The sequence below is a fragment of the Drosophila gunungcola genome, chromosome 3R (genome assembly GCF_025200985.1).
Source record: "Drosophila gunungcola strain Sukarami chromosome 3R, Dgunungcola_SK_2, whole genome shotgun sequence".
NCBI classification, from domain to species: Eukaryota; Metazoa; Arthropoda; class Insecta; order Diptera; family Drosophilidae; genus Drosophila; species Drosophila gunungcola.
Window position 1 is genome coordinate 12913399 of NC_069139.1, and position 22585 is coordinate 12935983.

The window sequence follows — 22585 nt, forward strand, 5'->3', positions numbered from 1 at the left end:
GAATCTCACAGGACCTCTTCCCGAGCCACATACGACAGCATGAACTCGATCTTCCGCACCAGCTGGGACAATTTCGTACGATCTAGCTCCACACTTCCACTGGCCAGGGCGAATAGTTTCTGGAACTCTGCTTCCTGGGGATTCTTCCGCCGGCTCATCGCCTTGGTTTGCTGCAGCAGGTGAAGCACATCACTTAAGGCGGCCAATTTGTGATCCTTTGTAGCCATCAACTGCCGGGCATCCTGCTGCAGTTGCTCCCTGCTTTCGACCAGGAAATTGGCTCCAGCTCTGGCACTTCCCACGGCTGCCGCACCCGCCGGACCATTGCCCGTGGTGATGGCCTCCATCTCGACTGAGACAATGGCGTCCTCGGCATCCTCGAAGTTGGTGCCGTACTTCAAGGTGGCGCTGAGATTCACCAGATGGGCCACCGCCTCGCTAGCATTGGTTCGCTGTTCGCCGCCAAAAAAACGAGCCACGCAGGCGTAGGCGCTCAGGATGTTCCACAGGTTGTAGTGCAAGCAGGGCGAAGGCGTTTTGTTGCATATGTCCGAGAACTTGGCAATGTTACTATATATCTCGGGCATAGAGTTCTCTTTCTTGGCAGCCTCTTCGGGTGTGGAAATGACCACAATCTTAGAGTTCTTCGGCTTATTCCACCAAGGCTTGTAGTCCGGCATAAGCTTCATAATGTCGCTGTTGGTAATTAGCTTTTGGAACTCCTCTTGCTCTTCCGTGGTTAGCCGGCTCCAAACTTCATCCGCATCGTTGATATCAACTCCTTTCAGGCGAGCTGCAATGTCTTCTTCAAAGTCTTCCTCGCGTGGGTCTTCTTCGGCAGGATCTTCTTCCCCCTCATCTTCTAGTTCAGCTTCTTCGCCTCCATCCGAATCCAATGGATTTTCCAATCCATCTGTGTCGAAGTCCTGGGGGTTGAAACCGCCGTCCGTTTCCCGCATCCTCTTTAATATGTCGTATATTTTTCGCATGTCCTCCTGGCTTTCCTGCGTCACAGTGTTGCCAGAAAGTTCGTCCTGAATGCAGGATTTGTAGAACTCCTCGGAGCATTTGAGGTGATCTTTAGATTTGTAGCATCCCACACTGCAATAAAGGGCATTGCACTTGGGGCATGTGTATTTGAAGGGCGTTTCCCGACAGCTGCGAGAGTTTTAAAAGTTATAAAGTTATCTTTAAACTTTATAGTTAAGTACATACAAGTGACACTTTTCCTCGGATTCCGACATGGTCAAAAAATAAACAAAATAAAATAATGCGGTCGCAAGCAGCTGATTTGTGGAGTGTGACTGTATTTTAGTATTACCATAACGGTATAAAAGTGCGTGAGCTCCAAATAACGGTTTTTTAAATTCATTAAGGTTTGTATATGCTATACTATTTTTATTTAATAAAGGGTATTCTTAGGACTTAGAGGTTATAGATATCTTAGGATTATAAAGAAAAAAAGAACTTACATTGCACGAGCACAACAAACGGAAATAATAATTTTTGTTTTTCGCTTCTTGGAATTTGTTTATTTATTTGTATAATTTGTTTGTCACAATAATAATTTGTTCGGATAATAAAACGGACCTCAAATACTTTTTCCTTTAAAAATCATTAAATAATATATTAAATTACTTTTCTTTCGAAAACATAAATATAAAAATTTGGATGGATCTATCAGATATTTTTTTATGATTTATAATAAAAAACTTCGCCCACAGGCAACGATATTTTAAATAATCCTGTCAGAGTAAAAAGTATAACCGTACTGCGTCCACCCACGCAACGCGTTTGGTGTTACCCTCTTCGATGGCGGGAATAAATCTCCCGCGCAGTAGGACCGTACACCCGCGCCAGCCGCCCTCTGTTTGTTTTATAGCCAAAGGCTGGTGGAGCTCAGCCAGCAGAGAATAATCACAACGTGTTCGCGAAAGACTTCCGAGTGCCCGAGATCCGTGATCCGTTCTGTTCCGTTTCGGGGAAATGTCAGCGACCAGCGCCACCAACGGCACTCATTACGAGCAGCTGCACCAAGGCCGTACCAAGATGTACAAGTCCAAAGTGGACGTCGTCCTGGGCGCCCAGTGGGGCGACGAGGGCAAGGGAAAGGTGGTGGACATGCTGGCCTCCGATGTGGACATCGTGTGCAGGTGTCAGGTGAGGAACACAGCCTAACTAATAGTAGGAAAATCAAAAAAAAAAAAAAACACCCGAGAACTGGCACTGATAACGGGCGTTATCCTTGCCCAAGGACATGCCAACCCAGAGCCACCCAGCATCAGCATCTGCGTATTTCATCAGATGAGCCACTTTTTTCCAACTACACATTATCGCTCTTTTCGGCCGCCGCCGCATGCTTTCCCATTTGTATTTATCAATTCTGCGCCCGCCATGTGGCTGCGTCTGTGTGTGCGCCGTGTACGTGTCCGTCCGTGAGCATGTTTGTCCAAGTGTTTGTGCCGCGGAGCGCATGTGTGCGCCTGCCACCCGTCCCACTTCCACTCGCGTTCCCATGTGTTGGTGTGTATGCCGCAGAGCTGGTCACGCAGCGCTTTTCTCACCAAATCTGGCTTGTTTCGGAGGTCAGGAATTAGCGGCAGGTGTAGAAGGCTGGGCTCAAACCCGCCAAAAAGTTAGCTAAAGGCTCCCACAAATTTTAAGTTCTGTAGTTAGTAGAAATTAAATACAATAAGATGTATTGTGTTTGTAAAATAAAACAATAACAATAGTAGCTTTAATAGCACTATTTTTAGGTTTAAGTGTGTTCAAAATGTTTTCATACCGACATCTTCATTAACATTTAAAAAAATAATAATTTATTGTTTTAACTTATTTTGTATTCACTCTAAAAATTTTTTCAGTCCCTAACTTGCTACAGTTTGTTATTTGAGCAAATAACTTAAAAATGAATTTTTGAATAAAAAGCGGTTTTATTTTAGTTTAAGATAAAGTTTGTATGTTTCCATATATAAGTTCTACTAGGGTTTTCGTACTAAGCCTGCAAGTCTTGCTGCGATGTTTAGCTACTTCTGGCAATCGGTAGCCAAAAGCGCTTGTATTCCGTCAGCAAGTCTGCCAACAATGCTGGCGCAGCAAAATTCGTCACTGGTGTTGGCCATCTCTTTCCTGCTCTCGCTCGCCGTCTCTCTCTCCCCTGCTGACGTTAATTCCTATCCCCATCCCTGTTTCACACATCTGTGCTGCTCGCTCAGCGGATCGCCAGGTTTACATAACCGCCAACATCATTCACCAGAAACTTGGGGACTTTGTCCTAGAACCACTGGGTCCACTAAAATGCAACCCATGCAAAATCATGGGCTTCCCATCGAGCTGTGTTTGCAGAACTTGGGACAGGCCGTGCCAATAGGGCATTGCGTGCTTTTAGTGGATTGTTTATGTCCGGCCACTTGTTGATTTCCCAGAACCATCTACGCAGTTCAATGGACGATATGCCGTATGCCGCGAAGAGCAGGCTCTAACCAACATAGTTGCTCAGCGGAATCAAATAGGTCTTATCAGGTGCCCTTATATAATACCATTCCCAGTCCCAGTTGATTATCGCGCCCTACAACTGAGTCACCACACGACTGACACGCCCCTACGGTGATTCCGTTTACGACATTATAATATGTAGCATGTAGTTCATATTGTGAAATCCGCATATTGCCACGGACGGGAACTGGAACCGGGACATTTGATGGCGATCTCGCCATTTCCCCGTATCTTATCAAAGTCCGGGACTATGGCTATAAGCCCCCTTTTTGGCACTGCGTAAACATTTTGTTGATTATCTTGTTTTTGGTTTTTAGCAATGATTTGTGAAGGTTCCAGAATTTTCACTCTTCCTCTGCCGCTAATCATTTTGTTATATTCCCCTTACAGTTTATTAATATATGTACATACAAAATACAAAACAAATTTTGTTAGATTAGCAAAATGTAGAAAAATTTGTACAGTTGCCAAAATGAAAAGGAAAAACACATTAAATTTCTCGTGTGCTTACGTGAGATACTCGTAGTTATCTATATCTGTATGTGTTGTGGAACGTTTTCGTTCTCGTTTATTGTCATTTGATATTTGAGGGGGCACGTGGGACAAATACGTATTCCCCATTCGATGGGTTCTGTGTTATACAATTTGCAAAATATATCTATGTATATTATTTATTTATTTTTCTCACAAGCTTTGTTTTTCTTCTACGCCGCCGTACAAGCGAAAACAAAACAAATGATACTAATTTTGTATATCAACATCTACATATATCTTTGTATCCTTTATATATCTGGGAAACTTAGTGGCTAATTTTCAAACTTTTGTCTCCGCAGGGCGGCAATAACGCTGGACACACTGTGGTGGCCAATGGCACGGAGTTCGACTTTCATCTGCTGCCCAGTGGTGTTGTGAACGAGAAGTGCGTTTCCGTCATCGGTAAGTTGAGAACCGGGAATCAGGATCTGCAAGGATCTGTCTAAGATATGGCCCATGACATGAAACAAGAACTATGCAACAATTATGAGTCTGTAAGAAAGAATAGTTGGCAATAAAAGTAAGCAAGCGCCATTTGTTTTGTCTATAAAGAAGAGATTGTCAATGAAAGTACGCAAGCAATACCTTTCCATTCCACTTTTGTTTTCTTCATTTGAAATTTAAATTTAATGTGTATATACAGCATTTTCACATACACTATAGATCGTAAATATACGGTCTGTTGTAGGTTTGTTTTGCTTTTAGTTTTCACTCGCTCGGCTGCAAACTGAAATTGAACGTATCGAGCAAACATATATGTATTCAGCTATATGTGGATATGTTCCGATTTATACAAAGGCAGATGTAGGCGAGGAATTTCTGGCAAGATTTAGTGCACCATTGACATTGGCTTGCGGGTCAGTTGGTCTGTTTTTCGTCTTTGGTACGCCGCATGCCCATGAAAATGAAAGGTTTTTCTATTTCGGTAGATAAGCAATTGAGATAATTAAATCAGAGTCGGGAAATTAATATTATCTTTGTGCCAGCCAGTGTCACAGTGACGTCACTGACTGTCACCCACAAGGTCGTTTGTTGTCAATATTTTTCGCAAACTTTGTCCTGCCCACGGGCTTCAAAGTTTAATCGATGTTGCAAGTGTGGTGTGCGGTGTATGGTTGTGGGTGACATTGTTTGCCAAGAGCAACAACCCAATCCGTACTGTCATCGTTTGTCACAAGACTAATTTATGAGATAGTCAGAACCGCACCAACTCAGCGAACCCCATAAAAAGTCCCCGAGAGCTTTTGCCTTTCAGATATCATTATGAACACACTCACAAACACACTCAGACCGACATGTAGCGGAAAATTATTCTAATCAGGCAATTAACTTATTATTTTTAATTTCCTAGCCGTTCGGAACTCAATTCCTAATGACCCCGTTCGTTGAGCCTGCTCGCGTGCCTTGGCATTATGATTTCAAAATTGCTTACATGGTCTCCCAAATTCGTCAACTGATATGTATATTTTGAAACAAAGTCGGTCCCTGATATAGATAGTTACCTTTTAGGACTGTGAAATTTCTCGATTTACCTAGAAGCACTTATGTAACTTCAAGGCTTCACAAGTTATATCTTATCTTGATAACTTTTTATTGGGGGCCCCAAAGAAAGTACATGCATTGAACAATAATTCAAGGCGATTATGAAAGCACATCCAAATTCGGAGGAACTCAAGATCTTTATAGTGAATTTTATTTTGGACTTAAAGCTTATTGCTTATTAAAGTTATCGAAATAAAAGTCATACACCGAAACAATGAAAGTAAAGTTACGGAAAGCGTTTTTATTTCAGCTTTACGCAATACTTTCTCCAAATAAAATTATAAAAACACTTGCACTAGTCTCCACCCGTTTTTAACATAAAGTCCAATTTAAGCTAGCCAATTACCGAAATGAGTTGAGCTAAACGTCGCAATTGCCATAAAGCACAAGTTTACTATACGTAAGTCACACTGCAGTTGCAATCACATGTCTGCCAACTGCAGTTTTCTGGTTTTTTATTACTCACTTAATGCCAGGCCTTTGCAGATGGGGAAATCCCCCAGATGAAGAACAAAAAATAGTACAACTTTTGGCTTGACATTTGCAGGCAATGGCGTCGTCATCCACCTGCCCTCGCTGTTCGACGAGGTGCTGAAGAACGAGGCCAAGGGACTGCAGCACCTGGAGAACCGTTTGATCATCTCCGACCGTGCTCACCTGGTGTTCGACTTCCACCAGCATGTGGATGGCATGCAGGAGGCCGAGAAGGGCGGCAAGTCGCTCGGAACCACCAAGAAGGGCATTGGCCCGGCCTACTCCAGCAAGGCCACCCGCAACGGCATCCGGGTGGGCGAGCTGCTCGGCGACTTCAACCTGTTTAGCGACAAGTGAGAGGAGTAGTGCCTGAGGAACTCGGGGAACCCAGATTCTAACCGCCTCTTTGACCCACCATTAGGTTCAAGTCGATTGTGGCCACGCACGTGCGCCTGTTCCCATCGATAAACGTGGACGTGGAGGCGGAGCTAGCCCGCTACAAGGACTACGCCGACAAGGTGCGTCCCTATGTCAAGGACACCATTTGCTTCCTGCACACCGCCCTGCGCAACGGCAAGACGATCCTGGTCGAGGGCGCCAACGCGGCCATGCTGGACATTGACTTCGGCACGTACCCGTATGTGACGAGCAGCAACTGCAGCATTGGCGGTGTTCTCACGGGTCTGGGTCTGCCCCCGCAGACGATTGGCGAGGTGATTGGCGTGGTCAAGGCCTATACGACGCGAGTGGGCGATGGTCCCTTCCCCGCCGAGCAGCTGAATGTGAGTGGCAGGTTTACATATCCCCCGTGGACTATTTTGCTTATGATCCTTGGGTTTCTAGGAAATTGGCGACCTGCTGCAGACGCGCGGCTTTGAGGTCGGGGTCACCACCAAGCGCAAGCGCCGCTGTGGCTGGCTGGACATACCGCTGCTGAAGTACACCTCGCTGGTCAACGGCTACACTTGCATCTGTCTTACCAAGCTGGACATTCTCGACACGCTGCCGGAGATCAAGGTGGCCGTGGCCTACAAGAAGCCCAACGGCGAGAAGCTCGATCACTTCCCAGGCACCATTGCCGAGCTGGGAGGCATTGAGGTCGAGTATGCCGTGCTGCCAGGCTGGCAGACATCCACCGAGCACATACGCAACTTCAAGGAGCTGCCGGAAAATGCCCAGAGCTATGTCCGGTTCCTCGAGAGCGAGCTGAGCGTCCCAGTGCGCTGGGTGGGCGTCGGAAAGGGCCGTGAGTCCATCATCAACGTGCATTAATCAGTTAGCGAGTGGGCCGACGTACTTACGCCTACCAGTTTGTGTAAATGAGACGGAAACGCCTTAGAGCCCTTTAGCCAGAGACGGCGCGTAAACTATCCAACTACAACTACAGTCCTAACCCCACAAATACAACTAATATTTCGACTATCTACAACATTTGGACACAAGTTATTAGCTTATTGCTTCTTTAAGTTATAATTCTTAGTTTTGATGTTCACAAAATCATTTTGAAGCGATGCCGTCCGGGGCTCGCACGCATATATATACTATAACTTCTTGTTTGATGAGGACGTACTTAGTTTTTAAGGTCATCAGGTGCAGTTTCAGATTTTTTGTATGCGAAGGGAAGCAGATATTTTTTATTGTACAATAACTAAACGATGTTGTTTTAATATTTAAATACAACAGTGTGCTCTGACTTGTGTAATTGTGTCGCAAGGTAAATACATTTTAAAGTCTAACCAAAAATTGAGTTTCTTTTGGGATTAATTAAAATTAAATTTGAAATCGGTATCGAAATTATAGTTTAATTTTCGTTATTTTATTTATTTTATCAAAATCATTTCTAGGTAGACCAAGTGGAAATTATAAATCTTTTTGGTCCCCGTAAATAAAAATAAACAGCTGCAAGCTGTTGAATGGTAGTTACAAATCATTCATTGTTTTGTTATACGTTATTTATAATATAACTTTTATTTAGAATCTTAATAACACTTTGGTCTAGTTTGAAATTTTGAATTCGCGGGTTCCTAGAAAGTGCGAAGTTAACTGCTGGCTTATAATGTGGTTTTTTATTCCCCCCATCAAGCGGTCATACTAATTTCTGGTCACTCTAAGCAGCTACCTGTTGTTTCGTTCCGATTTATTTATTTATTTCCTCTTGTTTACTTAATTTATTTATTGATTTTTATTAAGTGCAAGTGCCTTTAAAGGACCCCAGACATGGTAAGTTATAGTTTAAGGCAATACATTAACACAGGGAAGTGATTTCTTTTTTCATAACTGCACTTTCCACTCGACTGCCCTCATTAACCATTTGTATTTATGCAACTTTCTATCTAATTGTTCCTACTATTATTTCAGGCTCGTTACTTCAAGGAACAGGATATTGATGGTAATTGTGCCACCGAGTCATTGATGATTTCATTCTAAAAACATTCTTTATCTTTAACCCACAGAGTTCCGCGAGTGTTTTTATCTATTTGCTCGATCGGGCCAAATCAACAATTTGGACGAACTAACTGTAAGTGGGTCTCTCACCCCACAAAAATATACGTTCTAATGGTTCACATTTCGACATACTGTCAGGTTATTATGCGTTCTTTGGGTCTTTCGCCGACGATCCAGGAACTGGTTTCCTATCTGAAGCAGAAAAATGGCAAAATGAGCTTCGCCGACTTCCTGGACATAATGCATCAGCACTCCAAGGTGGAGAGTCTGCCGGATGAGGTGATTGCCGCCTTCAAGGCAGCCGATCCCCAGAATAAGGGCACCATCTCGGCCAGGCAGCTGCGCAATCTACTCCAGAACTGGGGAGAGGGTCTGTCCATGCGTGAGGTGGACAGCATCTTCCGGGAGGCCAATGTGAACAACAATAGCACTGTGCGATACGCAGACTTCGTCAAGATTGCTTGCGCCCCAGTTCCAGACTACTATTAGACTGCCTACACATTACTTCACAAAATATTCCAGTTAAATAGTACCCCAAAGGATTTCGCACAATAAAGAAGCCGGCTATACACATGTTTTGGAAAAGTTCTTGGTTTTTATTTGTACGCCAAACTTTTCGAGGTTTTAAAAAAGTGGCATACGCCGATCTTAGTTGGCGATGGTGACCTCAACCTCTACGCCGGGCTCGATGTTGATCGAGGTGATCTTCTTGACGATCTCAGAGGGAGAGTGCAAGTCGATGATGCGCTTGTGGATTCTCATCTGAAAACAATGAGAATAACAAAGATTATAAATAAGTGGCCAAAGAAAAAAACTAAAATCGTATTAAATCGATTTGCTTTAAATAATAAATTAATTTGTCGAATTCGGAGAGCCAAATTGTGATGAATTTAAACAAAGTGGACTATGAGAACACGTTTTTTCTGGGCAAATCATACAGATACTGTGGAACGACTGGTTGAGTGCCCAACCACGATATCAGATCTGTCCAATTAGCTGGATTATTATATAGTTAAACCCACCTGGAAGCGATCCCAGGTCTTGGAACCCTCACCACAAGGAGTCTTACGGGTGGTGATGCGCAGGGTCTTGGTCGGCATGCGCACGGGGCCCTGAAAAAGTGACAAAATGAAGGGATTAGTAAGGAATTCTCCAGTATTTAGACGTTTTGTTGCCTGGACCATGTGAATTCTCGCACCGGAGTAGTAAGCGCGAAAATAATGTCCGGTACAGGTATTTTCTCTGGCATTTATTAATGACTAGGCTAAGCGTCTGGCGGGCACGCAAAGCCTCCAGGTAAATGCGACTGCTGGATAATCATTAAAGACGTGGACTCCTCACCTTGACGCGCAGGTTCTGGTTCTTGGCACCGTTGATCAGGTCGCGGCACACATTCTCCAGCGAGCGCACGTTCCTGGAGGTCAGGGTGATGCGGATGCGGTGCACAGAGGCAGAATCGCCGCCATGGGGCTTCTCAATATCCTTGGGTGCAGCAGCCTGCGGATGAGATGGAAACATGCGTTAAGTGGGGTTAGGTTGAATGGGCCATCACACGTGTACCACGTTTTAATGGCAAAATAACGTTTTTAGCACTTGCTATCCACTTTTAGTTGAGGGAAGTGGTTTCGGTATTGCATATTTACCATTATTTAGCAATTTCCCTGGTCGAGGTATTCAAATCTTTTTATTTTGAGCAGCGCTGAACCAGTCAATTTGCTGGTTGAAAACGAAGAGGAGTTTTGGGTAGAGGCAGTGTTGCGAAGTTAGCTTTATTCCCACTAGATCTAGCGTGTTTCAATTGGCAAATGCGGGATGAATTGTAAAACAGCGGTTGGCGGAATTTTTGGCTACTTTTAGCTTTTTAAAAACATCTGGCAACTCTATATATTTAGATGCATTTACGATTTCACAATTATGTATATATTTTGTAGCATTTTTTTCCATTTGAATAGCAAAATAAAACATCGATAAGCCAAATGAGCAATTAACTTCATCGTTTTATCAATTGAATCGAGTTTAACAAAATGAGTACCTTTGATATCAATTAGGCAGGAATTCAAACCAGTTGTTAAGTGTGACCGTACAGCCGCATGCGCTTCGCGGCGAATGGCCGCAGTTACCTGTGCAACAGCTGTCGCACGCTGCGAATGGCCAGCGGTGAAGAAGCAGCGATTTGTGTACGTGTGTGTTTTGTCTTTGCGACGTGGTGATTACAGAGCCACCAAAACCGATCCCGAACCGAACCAATCCCCGCCAGAATCCAGCACTTCCATGCAGATGCGCGTCTCGGAGCTACGAGCAGCCCTCTTGCTGCCCTTTATCCTGATTGGCTTGGCGAGCGGCCAGCGCGTCGCTCCCGGCGTGAATCCGCAGCACTATGTGAGTAGTTGGACCTTATTAACACACATCAGAACCGATTAACCCACTGAAATGAAAGCAGCAGGTGCCGCAGCATGTGCCACAGCACCACCCACCGCCGCCGGCGCAGCACCACCAGCCGCAGTACCAGCAACAGGTCCACTCGGCACCCGGTGTGCCGCCCCAGCAATACGTGAGTGGGATACATATCCTCTGCTTTTAAAACGCTAACCCAAACTCCTCCAATCTCTAGCAATATGAGCAGGTGCAAGTTCCTGTGCAGCAGCAGCAACAACAGCAGCAGGTCCAATATCAGCAAGTTCCTGTGCAACAGCAGCAGCAGCAGCAGCAACCAATCCAGCAGCCACACCAACCGCCGCAACAAGTGCACCACCAGCAGCCGCAGCAGGTGCACCACCAGCAGCAGGTGGGTGGCCACCACCACGGGCAACCGCAGCAGGTTTTGAACACCGGAAACATCCAGCAGGAGCGCGCGTAAGTGCCCGTCTATCTTATCACTGCCGCTGGCTATCATTATCCATCAAAAAGGCTTTGCTCCGATTGGGGAAAATGTCATAAATTAACCGTAAATGACACCTCTTTTAGAAAAAGTGATGGAAAGATTTAAGTATATAAATCAACAGCATTAAGATAGATATTATTAGGGAAACTAACCATAAATTACCACACTGACACCTGATGCCGCCGAATAGATTCCCATAATTCTATGCCTCAGAGATCCGAATTACAAACCATGTACACCGATTACTTCAGGGAATTGGTTGATTTTGTTAATGAATATTTCAATTTTTAAAGCGACCGTGTGACTTATCACCAGTTTATATTTTTTTGTATGATTTTAAGGCTTACAAAACGTTTGCTTTTGGGGATGCAACTTTCACATGTCTCATACATTTTACCAACTGCAATTTATCTACTTAATCTGTTTTCCTTTACTTCCAGTCATATCCAGGAGCACATGCAAGTGCCCATCGATACGAGCAAGATGTCCGAGGCTGAGCTGCAGTTCCACTACTTCAAGATGCACGACTCGGACAACAACAACAAACTAGACGGCTGCGAGCTGATCAAGTCGCTTATCCACTGGCACGGTAAGATGGCATTTTTTTCTTTATCTATTTAAATAGTAAGGCTGTTAGATGGTTTCTGTTTTCGTTTTGTTTGACCCACTCTTCTGTTCTACCTTCTTTGCATATGCGTAATTAAACTGGGCTGTTTCCGGTTATGGTTGTGGTCATGCTCGAATCTCATGCTAATCCATCTCGCATCCGCCATAACACCTCATTGCCTAACGAAGAGCAAGGCAGCAAGGAACAGCCTAACGGCGAGAAGCCGCACGTGGAGGAAAAGGTCTTCTCCGACGAGGAGCTGGTGGCCTTGATTGACCCCATCCTGCAGATGGACGACACCTCGCGAGACGGCTACATCGACTATCCGGAGTTCATCAAGGCGCAGCAGAAGGCCGCCGAGAAGCAGCAGCAGCAACAACAGCAACAACCGCAGGAGCAGCAGCAGCAGCAGCCGGTTCATTAGTAGATTCTAGATCCGTTCAGTTGCATACATTTTAATGTCCTTGTCCCGTGTTCTGTGACGCGCAACACATACTCCTGTTTTCTGCCCAAAACATCCTGAAATTACGTCGACCTCGTCTACGGTTTTAGCGCACTTTTTTAGATAATTTTGAATCAAATTTACTTAACATGCTGCAAGCATTCCATCGGAGAACTTGATTGAACAAATGAACTTTTTCAAAAAATTCCCATTTCGAATATTGATTACGAATCTCTCAAGTGGTTTGTGCAATTCCAGCCGCATTATTTCGTTTTGTTTTCCATTGTCATTACTTTAGTTATTTTTCGATATGAACTATTTTTTAAGCGCAACTTTAGAGCAGCAGAAAAACAGACTGATTGTGTAAAAGTTTGTTTTTGTACAAAAAAAAAAATGAAAACTATGCAAAAAAAATCGAAGAATACCCCGTGTGGAAATCTTTTCGAAACTAAAACCTAATTAATAGACGCATGCAACTCTTTGTAAGTAAAGCCGAATTAGCGAATAAAGTCAAACCCCAAATCACAGCCGACCACATCTTAACGCTCCCTCAAGTAGAATTTTAGGCTTAACTTAATTTAATATTGGTTTCTGGTGAGCTTAGTTATTAACTTAACCATGCCCAAGTGAGCTCCAAAAATCTTAAACGCCCCAATACCTTTCCAGTCAAAGATAGTAGCGAGAAACCAGGCGAGGGTCACTCCGACGGTCATGCCGATGGTCAGACTGAGCAGCCGGAGGAGCACAAACAAGGATCAGTTTACACGGACAAAGCCCTGGAGGACACCATCGACTATGTGCTTAAGTCCATGGATCTGAACAACGATGGATTTGTGGACTGGGCTGAATATCGCAAGACTGAGGCGAATATTGGCAAGGACTAGACCAACTATCATCCCAAGAGAGCCATAGAACTTGACAAATTGTTGAAATTTTTATACATTTGCTTTTGAAAACGATTCTGAACACTGACATATGGTTAGATTTTCATGTCCATGATTTCTTTGACTTGGACATCTACATACGGGTTGTTTGTCGGAATTGTTGATCGTTTTTGTACTTTGCTTAATAAAATAATAATGAAAGATGCATAATTTTTTTATTTAGAAAAACTTTCTAAAGTTCGACAAAGCTAGAGCATCTGGGGTAAGAGGTTATTAGATATCAAACATGCATTTTTATTTGATTGCCGTTTTAGTTCAGTGTTAACAATAAATCACACTTGCCTTGAAATTAAAAATAAAAAAAATATCTAATGTAAAAAACAAATAAATATATATACTTGTTGCTAGAATACCAATTGGATCTCCCAATATAATATGCAGGGTTCTTTAACCTCAGGTATCTTCTGTGCGTTACGAACCCCAACAGACCCAAAGCTCTTCAAAGCATAAAAGCTGCCTGCCATCGCACGGCATTCCTATGGAAGACTTTCAGTGGACGGCGAAGTGTTGTTGGCGACGGAACAAATTTTGGTCGCGTTGATAGGTTTAAATAAAACCAATATAAAATAAACAATCGCTGCAGCATAAAATAGGTTTCGTAGGATTAAAGAGTCCCATATTCGAGTATTACGCATACGCCGGGTGTGACGGAGTTCGGGTTTGCCGACTAGCTTGGGAATCGCTGCAAAATGTAAGCCAATGGCCACGAAAATAAATACACACATAACGTATAGAGTGCACGGGAGTAATTATGAATCGCCAGCTAGCCGGTCCCGGGCCATAAATCGTGTTGCTCGGACGACCTAGCCGGCGATGTTGATTGAAAATAAACAATTTGGCCGGGTGGAGAGCTCCACTTGGACCCCGATCCACGTGGTCGCGTGCATCGGGGAATTACGCTCTGCACAATTATTTGCACTACACAAATAGCACAGCATAGTGTGCCATAATATCGATTTTGCCCAGCGTTTCGGAAAGGGGCTGGTTGCTCGGGGACTTCCAAGTGCGATTCTCAAAGGCCGATAAGCCGGTTGGGAATGCCATTACATTACTCGACTGCTCAGTTGGAGTTCCTGTTTTTGCTGAAACGAAACCCCTCAAATAAAGGGTCTAATTATGCACACGCAACAGAATGACGTTGATTCTAATGGCTTCGGAATGCCAAAAGAGCTAACATTATATCATCATAGCCATCAAATGGGAATTTTGATAGCTCGTAATAGTGTAGTATATTATATTTTGTATGGGGAGTTCTCTGCCCCAATTTTAGATGACACCTTGTTCATAACATCATTTAAAAATGTTAACCATTCTTTGACTTATATCCTTATAATATTACATTAGACCATTTGGGCCACAATTTAGAAATGTGATAGTAATAATTTTTTTAGTCGTACAAATTAGCAGTTTAGTTTTATGAGATGAAAAAACTTGGCTTAAAAACTAAAATTCTTAATTTAAAAACTAATATCGAAACTTCTTTATTAAATAATCCTTACAAAGTTTTTCAGAAACAGGACCAATAAATGCAACTCTCTGAGAAACTTTTGTGTAACTTTTCGTAAAAAAAATAGTTTATTTCACTTACGACGTTTGATTTGATATAGGTAAAAAAAAATTAGAGTCCTAAAAACGGAAAGTTTTTATTGTTTCATAATACCCCCACATAAAAGTAAATTTCACACCGATGCCTTAACGCACTGTATTATATCTAGGGCTGCCATGCAGTCTGGCGGACGACCCCGGGAACGCCTGCTCTATGCCTTCCGGGGATGGATAGCCTTTGTGGCCTTCATGGACTTGGGCACGGCTTTCCGAAGCTATATCGAGAGGCGCAGCTTCCTGGGCGACCACAGTGACACCCAGTTCATAGAGGGTGAGTACTGAAAACACTGCTGGAATCATAATTTAAGGGGATATTTACAGGTGACTATACCATATCGCGCATTATCGGCATGTACTGCCTGCTCAAGGCCATAGCTCTGGTTCACTGCACCCTCTATATCCACTATAGGCCGTAAGTGTTGCTCAAAATGTACAATGTAATTGTTGTCTGGTAATAACAATTATAATTCCTTATAAAAGGGTTGTGAGCATGGGCGGCTGCTCCTTGGCCCTCACCATGGTCTTCTACGCCACCGAAGCGCTCTACTTTCGCTCCAGCACCATCAACTTTTACGTGATCTTCCCTTGCGTGCTAAATTGTAAGTAACATTAAAATAAGTGATCATGATCCTCTGGATCAAATATAGTGTACCCTAGAGAGAATTTTAATTTATTGGTTGTTCCTTTTTTTAAAGAAGTTAAAAGAAAAAAGTAAGTTTTAATAGTCCTTAAAAATAGTAAGAGAGTATTTTTATGCTTTTACAAATTAAGAAAATATTTCCCACACCCATTAACAAATTGTATTGTTTTATCCCATTTAGCTATTACACTGCTGGGCCTAATCTATATACCCAAACGACTGCGGCTCTGGGAGCCAAACATGGATCTCGATGACGAAAACTCACAGCTTCTGAAGCAGATGACGGGCTTTAAGAGACGTCGTGCGAAAAAACAATAATTATATGTTTAAAAACACTGAAAAGTAACGGCAGGAAACCCTACCAGTTTTCAGAAGGACAGTATTGTGGAGGAATCGCAAATTTTTCAATTTGGACTGCATTGGTGTGATAGGCTTGGCATCAAGTTCATCATTATATACTTAATAGCAATATTGAAAACAACGCCAAATTAGTGATTTTCCATAAACTAGGTACTAAAGGGTACACAACAGTCCCGGAATAAGTCAATTTGTGGCATAATCAATTCAAGACCTACATATGTTGTACTTCCTTTTTATAAAAAATATTTATATACATTTAAATATGTATAGCACAATAGAGTTTTTGCACTTTTTAGAGTTAAAAATCTATATTAGGAATAATTCGACATTATCAGAGTTAGCACCCAAGTTAAACAATTCAAATCGAAAGGCTTTAAATTAAAAAATAAGTTTATAACCACCTTATTTAGTGTTACGTTGGACTTTTCCATCACAAATACGATTATCAATTTATGGAACTTGCTTCCGGATCCTAAAATTAGGCAAACGCATAGTTAAAATTTTATACTCATCACATATGATTAAAAGTTATATACCTAAAGAAAACAATAATAGTTTTATACGCATTATGTAGAAAATGTTTGAATAAAAATTTGAATTTCCAAAAAATCACAAAAAATTTTATACAGTTGATTGAAAAGAATAATTTTGATAATATTTCAGGATTAATGATGCTTTTAATCACTTAATTTATTAAGTTAAAAAGCATTTTACATTAACTTACACAATTTTCTGATTTTTTTCGTCACTTACATAAGTACTTTTTTTAAAGGATTTTTTTCTTTATTCCGCCTTTGATAGTGACAGTTTACTATCGATAGTGACATTTTAATATCGACATTATCGATAGCAGCGCCTATAATTCGAAGACGGTCACTCTATTCAAAACCCGCCAGGAATTGCTTTTGTTTTCATCTCGTTTCGTTTTTGGTGTTTTGTGAAGTTTATTGTCCACTATGTTTAAGTTTAAGAATCGCAAGAAGAAGGCTCTAAACACGATTGACGAGAACACCACCATAAAAGTGCCTGTAAGTGAAAAAGTTAATATACTCCATTTGAAATCGTGACGGAAAAGCATATTTCAGCGCCTGGCGGAGAGCACCACGAATGTTTCCATTGAATCCTCATCCGCCGGGAGCGAGGAGAACATACCCGCCTCGCAGGAGCACACGCAGCGCTTCCTGTCGCAGCACAGTGCCATCCTGGCCGCCACCCTGGGTCGCACCCAATCCTCCAGCCGGAACATCCCCAACCTCTCCCGGCAGCCCAACAACTTCTTCGAACTGGTCCTGATTCGCGCCGGGGTCCAATTGGATCAGGGCGACAGCCTGGTCCTGGCCTGCGACCATGTGTCCATCGTGTCCAAACTGCGGGAAATATTCATGAGTGCCTCGTCCTACACCGACAAGCTGGAAACCTTCAAGACGGGCCTGAATGCGGCGATGGCGCCAAAGTCAAAACTGGTGCAGAAACTCCTGACCGGCTGCACTGTGGACGCCGCTGGCGAGGAACAGATCTATCAGTCGCAGAACAGCATGTTCATGAACTTCCTCATGATCGACTTTCTGCGAGATGCCTGCGTGGAGGTGCTCCTGAACAAGATCGAGGAGGTCGCCACCGCGGATCGAGTCCTTACGGGCAGGGCCGCCATATCCATGCCACTTCTGCCCTTGATGCTCACCCAACTGCGCTACCTGACCGTTTCGCACAAGGTGCAGATCTACAGCCGCATCGAGGGCGTCTTTAACAGGGCCACGAAGACGGCCAAGTTGGACATCATAGCCAACGCTGAGTTGATACTGGATGCCAGCATGCACGACGAGTTTGTTGAACTACTCAAGTGAGTAAGAAGTGGCTACCATCGAGTTCTGAGCTCTTGTCTTTTAATTTTCGATTAAAATCAATTAGATAACTTGTGTAACTGAGACTATCGTTAACTATGGTTAAAATAAGGATTTTTTTAAACCAATACCATCAAACAAATCTATATTATCTTTTGCAAATGTATTCCATACAAAAATATTGGAACAACAGGAACACTACTTATGTAATTTTCAAAAACATTTTGAAATCTTGCGTTAAGGACTCAATTTGATTTGTTGCAGCATTAACTATTCCAACACTGAAGACCTCTTTCATATGACCACGGTGCACACGCTGAGCAATTTATCACTTTCAGACCGAACGCAGGCTAAGTTACGATTGCGCATTTTGGAGTTTGCCACAAGTGGCAACTGTTCCGATACGGTAACTATATATAATCGCTTTAGTTTGAATTTAAATTTTATTTACTTTGTATGTTGTAGACATTGCCTCACCTCGTTCGCCTTTTGCTTAACATTCTGAAAATGGACACAGATGACAGTGTGCGCGATGTAAAACTTCTATATTTTTCTTAAGAGCACTAAACAAATAACTGATAACCATTCCTCTAAATAAAGTTGATAGGTAGCCTGCGAGAAATCTTCAACTGGCGTCACACAATTAAAAGTGGTAAAAACTCGGCAACGGAAGACAATAGAAAGTCACAGCTGGAATTATTTGGCTTTCTGGAGCTTGGCTTAATACGCTCTAAACGATTTTATCAGGCGTGTCAAAGGTCAGCAGGTGTTTTGCCCGCAGATGCATTCACGTAAGTCTACAGAAACCATACAAGAAAATAGTATTTAAGCAGGGATTTAAACCGAATCAAATATCGGTTTCGGTTACTGTTACGGTTACAACCAATAAAACTATTTCGAAATCGGTTTCGGTTTTGGAACAAATTTTTTATTTCGGTTGCGGTCGGTTACGAAACAGGTTGGATCCTCTGTGCTTATGTAAATATATTTCTTGTCTAGCTCCTTTGACATGATTGTGCTGCTTTTGTTAATAAAAGTTAATGAAGATAATTCATTGTATATCGAAAATATTGTAAGTATTTGTTAATTTACAAGACAACTATTCTAAGCTAAAATACAAACGGTTTATTTTGAAAGCTTCGTCGTCGTATTAAGCTGGAACACTTTACGGTGAGCATTTTAGAGGAGGTTAAATTGCACTATAGGCACATACTCGAGCAGCATATAAGCACACTGATGAACATTCTGCATGACTTTATGCGTGAGAAAAACCGCACCGTGTCCGATTTCGCCAGGTCTTCGTACAGGTACGCATTTTGCTGCCAAAAATGCATATAAATTGAATAACTAAACTTTTTTCTCGTTTCCTTGCAGTATACTATTTAGGATTTTCGACTCTATTCAGAAAAATATCCTTAAGAAACTGCTGGAGCTGACCTGTGACAAATCATCTCCTCACCTGACGACAATGGCATTGGAACTACTTCGTGAACTGCAGCGCAAGAGCACCAAAGATGTTCAGAACTGTGCCGCCCTTCTCATTCCGATGCTGGATAGGATCAGTGATCTTACCCTTACTCAGACGCGTGTGGCCATGGACCTGCTTTGCCATGTGGCCTTTCCAGACCCCAAACTACCGGCTTGCGGTCAGCTCCAGGAGCAAGTCGATATGGTTGTGAAGAAGCAGCTGATCAATTCAACCGATATTATAAAGAGGCAGGGCATTATTGGATGTGTGCAGCTCATCGATGCGATGGCCCGCATCGAGAACGATGCAGTGGAGCATAACGATTCCCAAACTAGCGTGGAAAATGTGGACTCTTTGCCCGATGGTCGAGGCAAAATGGCCGCCAACTTGATCAGTAATTAATGCAGGATATTTAACTTTAAACTGCGAATTAATATACCCACCCCACAGTTCGCACCGAGTCATCCATTGCTAACAGCGCCGAGTCCCTAGCTCTATTCTACGAAGAACTGGCAACGGTTTTCAACCAGCGCTATGACGAAACTTCCGCCTGTGACTTGGACCACCATTTTATTGCCTGGGCTTGTGACATAGTGACTATCCGTTTTCAGACTAGCTTTGTCACCGAGGATATTCCAGAGACAATTAAGTAAGTTACGTTAAGTTAAGCTTTTCTCTTAATAAAACTCCACTAATTATAGTTGATTTTTAGGGGCATTAAACTAGAATATCAAATGAACATTAATGAATTGGATGACTCAAATGTCAACACTGAATCGGATGTCCTTAGCATCGGCATAAATATATCAAAACTGGTTCTGTCACCAAAAGCCAAGTAAGTTCGACTTGTTTTATAACTTTAAACCTTAAATATATTTTATATTTTCAGAGCTTGCGATTCTATATATGTACTTGCCCCTTTGTTTAACTGTGTCCGGGTACTGTATAAACATCGTCACCACGACAGCTTGGAGAACATCAATGCGTTGCTCGGCTGTGCCATCGTCTTACCCACGTTCTTTGAAGCCGATAACTATCTGGCCATATTCGACAACTTTGCGACGGACCAGCAAAAGGATATTCTGAGCATTTACTTCCACACCGTCAATTGGATGCGGGTGTCAATCAGTGCCTTCGCATCGCAGAGGGATCCTCCCACTCGGCGTCGAGTGTTGGCCCGTCTCGGTGAATTGATACGAATTGAGCAGAGGATTAAGCCGCTTCTGGCTAGAGCGCCTTCGGATTTCGTAGCCCCGCCATACCAGTTCCTCACCAATGCCAAGCACTCGGCGATGAATCAGAAACGCCAAGGAGCCAAGGCGGCTGCTAGGCTCAACGCAACTGCAACGGAACCGGACTTAACTGGTAATCAGACTACGATTGCTGATTTTACGATTAAGGTTGGTCCCTGCAAGTCCATAAAAACAAAGATAGACTTTGAGCAGATGTACGGGCCGCGAGAGAAGTACAGGCCCATGGAAGTGGAAATCATTATGTTGTTGGTCGAGCAGAAGTTTGTGCTGAACCACCAGCTGGAGAAGGATCAAGTTGGAGAGTTTCTGGGCCTGCTTGAGTTGCGTTTCCTGCTGGAAGACATGGTTCTAAAACTTGAAGCGGCAGTCCTCGGCCAGCAGGACTCGTCTGATGCGGACAGTTTCAGGCTGCACCTGGCCAAGCCAGAGGATTTCATATGCGATTTACTTCCCTGTCTGCTTGAGGTGAACAAACACCTAATAACCCTGGCAGAAGCGATCGACAAAGAGCTTACGAGAGTCAATCATGTGTACAGCAACCTGGATCTGTTTAAGGAACAATTTAACTATGTGAAAACCTGCTTTGGGCTTTGCATTCGCCTATTTGCCTTATACTTCGCCTGGAGCGAGTGGGGCGACAAGTCTCAGGCTGAGCTGCTCCATAGTAAGTTATTAGTACTCTAGTATAGTTCCACATATTTTATGAATATTTATTTTTAGAATCTTTGTATAAGTTGCACCCCAAAGAGCAATGGAAAAGATATGAACAAAAAACAGTTCCCCAGCTGGCAACCTTGACCTTTGAATACTTTTTAAAGTATGAAAAATCTGTGCTGAGCCTCAGTACAGCGGTCCAGCTTCATCGATTGTTGTGCAGCTTGCTGAAGGTGGGAAGTTTGGAAATCGATGCTAGCCAGCCGAGATTTCAGCAGGCCGAAGACTCGCGTAAGCATGAACACAAAAGTAATGTAGTTTCAGAAACATTTCTCTATTGTATTCCTCAGGTACTCTTTGTGGAAAGCTGCTGCGTCGAAAGTGGTTCCACTACTCTGCTACTTTGGATAAGGGCGGGCAGTGCAATATCTATCTGGACGAGCTGGTCAAGGGTTTCCTTAAGAAATCGACTAGCGAAAGTCAAAGTGAACTCCTTAGTGAGCTGGTTAAACAATGCAGTATTCTTAACACAAAGGACAAAGCCCTGAATTCCTTTCCCAACTTCAAAAAGTAAGCAAAACATGATACGCCAATACTATAATTTATTAATCCTATAAAATCGCAGGGCCAACTTTCCCTTGCTCTTTCGTGGCCTCTGCGAGGTGTTAATTCACTCCTTAAGCGGCCAAATCGGTGTGGACAGTCGCGGAGATAAGCTGAAACTGTGGGAATCCACGGTTGACTTGTTCAATGGCTTGCTCAGCATTGTGCAGCTGGTGGAACAGCCCCGAAATTTCGGATTGTTCCTAAAGCACTCCCTGCTATTCCTCAAGCTGTTGCTTCAGCACGGCATGACTGCGCTGGAGTCAATTGTTCGGGATGATCCCGAAAGGCTGACCAGGTTTCTGCACGAACTCCAGAAAGTGACACGATTCCTGCACCAACTATGCTGCCATTCGAAGTCCATTAAAAATACGGCCATCATCAGCTACATTCCCAGCCTGCGGGAGACAATTGAGACGCTGGTTTTCCGGGTGAAAGCCCTTTTGGCTGCCAACAACTGTCATTCGGCTTTCCACATGGGCAACATGATAAACAGGGATCTTCACGGGGACTCTATTATCACGCCAGTCGGTTCGTTTGTCGGCGAGGAGAATAGCGACGAGGAAATACCTGCCGATGATACCAGCGTAGATGAGACAGTGCTGGGTGATGTTATGGCCATCACCACAACCAGTGTCAGCACAAGACCGAGCGATGGAAGTCGGAGCAAGTCCTCGTCCCGCAGCAAATGCTTTTAGGATAGCCTCTTCTGTTTGTAGCGATTAAAAATAAATAATTTGTTTTTTTGGACCAAAGTGGCGGCGTTTCATTTGTTTCTAGTCTAGGATTGAGCACAC

At 43.2% G+C, this 22585-nt stretch overlaps 7 protein-coding genes and 1 long non-coding RNA gene across 10 annotated transcripts; 5 read left to right on the forward strand and 3 right to left on the reverse strand.

The window, feature by feature from the left end:
- Window positions 1-2: 2 nt before the first annotated feature.
- On the reverse strand, window positions 3-1315 carry LOC128266593 (zinc finger HIT domain-containing protein 2). Its single transcript, XM_053003234.1, has 2 exons — window positions 1216-1315; window positions 3-1158 (listed from the first exon to the last, which is right to left on the reverse strand). Exons 1-2 carry the CDS (start codon window positions 1242-1244, stop codon window positions 6-8), a joined length of 1182 nt encoding a protein of 393 aa, XP_052859194.1. The 5' UTR covers window positions 1245-1315; the 3' UTR covers window positions 3-5.
- A 563-nt stretch (window positions 1316-1878) lies between these two features.
- LOC128266591 (adenylosuccinate synthetase) lies at window positions 1879-7788 on the forward strand. The gene is made up of 5 exons (XM_053003231.1): window positions 1879-2160; window positions 4329-4431; window positions 6119-6398; window positions 6467-6827; window positions 6889-7788. Exons 1-5 carry the CDS (start codon window positions 1987-1989, stop codon window positions 7315-7317), a joined length of 1347 nt encoding a protein of 448 aa, XP_052859191.1. The 5' UTR covers window positions 1879-1986; the 3' UTR covers window positions 7318-7788.
- Window positions 4390-6085, reverse strand: LOC128266614 (uncharacterized). The gene is made up of 3 exons (XR_008269069.1): window positions 5972-6085; window positions 4615-5866; window positions 4390-4521 (listed from the first exon to the last, which is right to left on the reverse strand). It is a non-coding gene; the product is annotated as an uncharacterized LOC128266614 (long non-coding RNA).
- A 343-nt stretch (window positions 7789-8131) lies between the features above and the next one.
- LOC128266608 (calmodulin-like protein 4) lies at window positions 8132-9075 on the forward strand. Its single transcript, XM_053003252.1, has 4 exons — window positions 8132-8265; window positions 8404-8434; window positions 8499-8563; window positions 8629-9075. The coding sequence occupies exons 1-4, from the start codon at window positions 8263-8265 to the stop codon at window positions 8977-8979; spliced, it is 450 nt and encodes a 149-aa protein (XP_052859212.1). The 5' UTR covers window positions 8132-8262; the 3' UTR covers window positions 8980-9075.
- Window positions 9064-10289, reverse strand: LOC128266613 (40S ribosomal protein S20). The gene is made up of 4 exons (XM_053003256.1): window positions 10134-10289; window positions 9832-9987; window positions 9513-9602; window positions 9064-9252 (listed from the first exon to the last, which is right to left on the reverse strand). The coding sequence occupies exons 1-4, from the start codon at window positions 10134-10136 to the stop codon at window positions 9139-9141; spliced, it is 363 nt and encodes a 120-aa protein (XP_052859216.1). The 5' UTR covers window positions 10137-10289; the 3' UTR covers window positions 9064-9138.
- Window positions 10290-10618: 329 nt separating this feature from the next.
- Window positions 10619-13514, forward strand: LOC128266595 (putative mediator of RNA polymerase II transcription subunit 12). 2 transcript variants are annotated; one of them, XM_053003238.1, is made up of 5 exons: window positions 10619-10869; window positions 10931-11041; window positions 11102-11343; window positions 11812-11960; window positions 13087-13514. In XM_053003238.1, the coding sequence occupies exons 1-5, from the start codon at window positions 10762-10764 to the stop codon at window positions 13302-13304; spliced, it is 828 nt and encodes a 275-aa protein (XP_052859198.1). In that variant the 5' UTR covers window positions 10619-10761; the 3' UTR covers window positions 13305-13514. The 2 variants fall into 2 exon arrangements, with proteins under 2 accessions (XP_052859198.1, XP_052859197.1); XM_053003237.1 differs by lacking the exon at window positions 13087-13514 and adding an exon at window positions 12167-12974 and having other exon boundaries at window positions 10620-10869.
- Window positions 13515-13835: 321 nt separating this feature from the next.
- LOC128266605 (uncharacterized) lies at window positions 13836-16579 on the forward strand. The gene is made up of 5 exons (XM_053003249.1): window positions 13836-14055; window positions 15080-15240; window positions 15291-15381; window positions 15450-15568; window positions 15791-16579. Coding segments are annotated over exons 1-5 (510 nt in total). The 5' UTR covers window positions 13836-14053; the 3' UTR covers window positions 15928-16579.
- Window positions 16580-16846: 267 nt separating this feature from the next.
- On the forward strand, window positions 16847-22544 carry LOC128266575 (Fanconi anemia group D2 protein). 2 transcript variants are annotated; one of them, XM_053003165.1, is made up of 14 exons: window positions 16847-16997; window positions 17055-17809; window positions 18075-18216; window positions 18276-18344; window positions 18411-18601; window positions 18810-18882; window positions 18948-19117; window positions 19185-19672; window positions 19729-19927; window positions 19991-20113; window positions 20168-21195; window positions 21252-21476; window positions 21536-21755; window positions 21811-22544. In XM_053003165.1, the coding sequence occupies exons 1-14, from the start codon at window positions 16926-16928 to the stop codon at window positions 22484-22486; spliced, it is 4431 nt and encodes a 1476-aa protein (XP_052859125.1). In that variant the 5' UTR covers window positions 16847-16925; the 3' UTR covers window positions 22487-22544. The 2 variants fall into 2 exon arrangements, with proteins under 2 accessions (XP_052859125.1, XP_052859126.1); XM_053003166.1 differs by lacking the exons at window positions 21252-21476; window positions 21536-21755; window positions 21811-22544 and having other exon boundaries at window positions 20168-20643; window positions 20724-20991.
- Window positions 22545-22585: the final 41 nt, after the last annotated feature.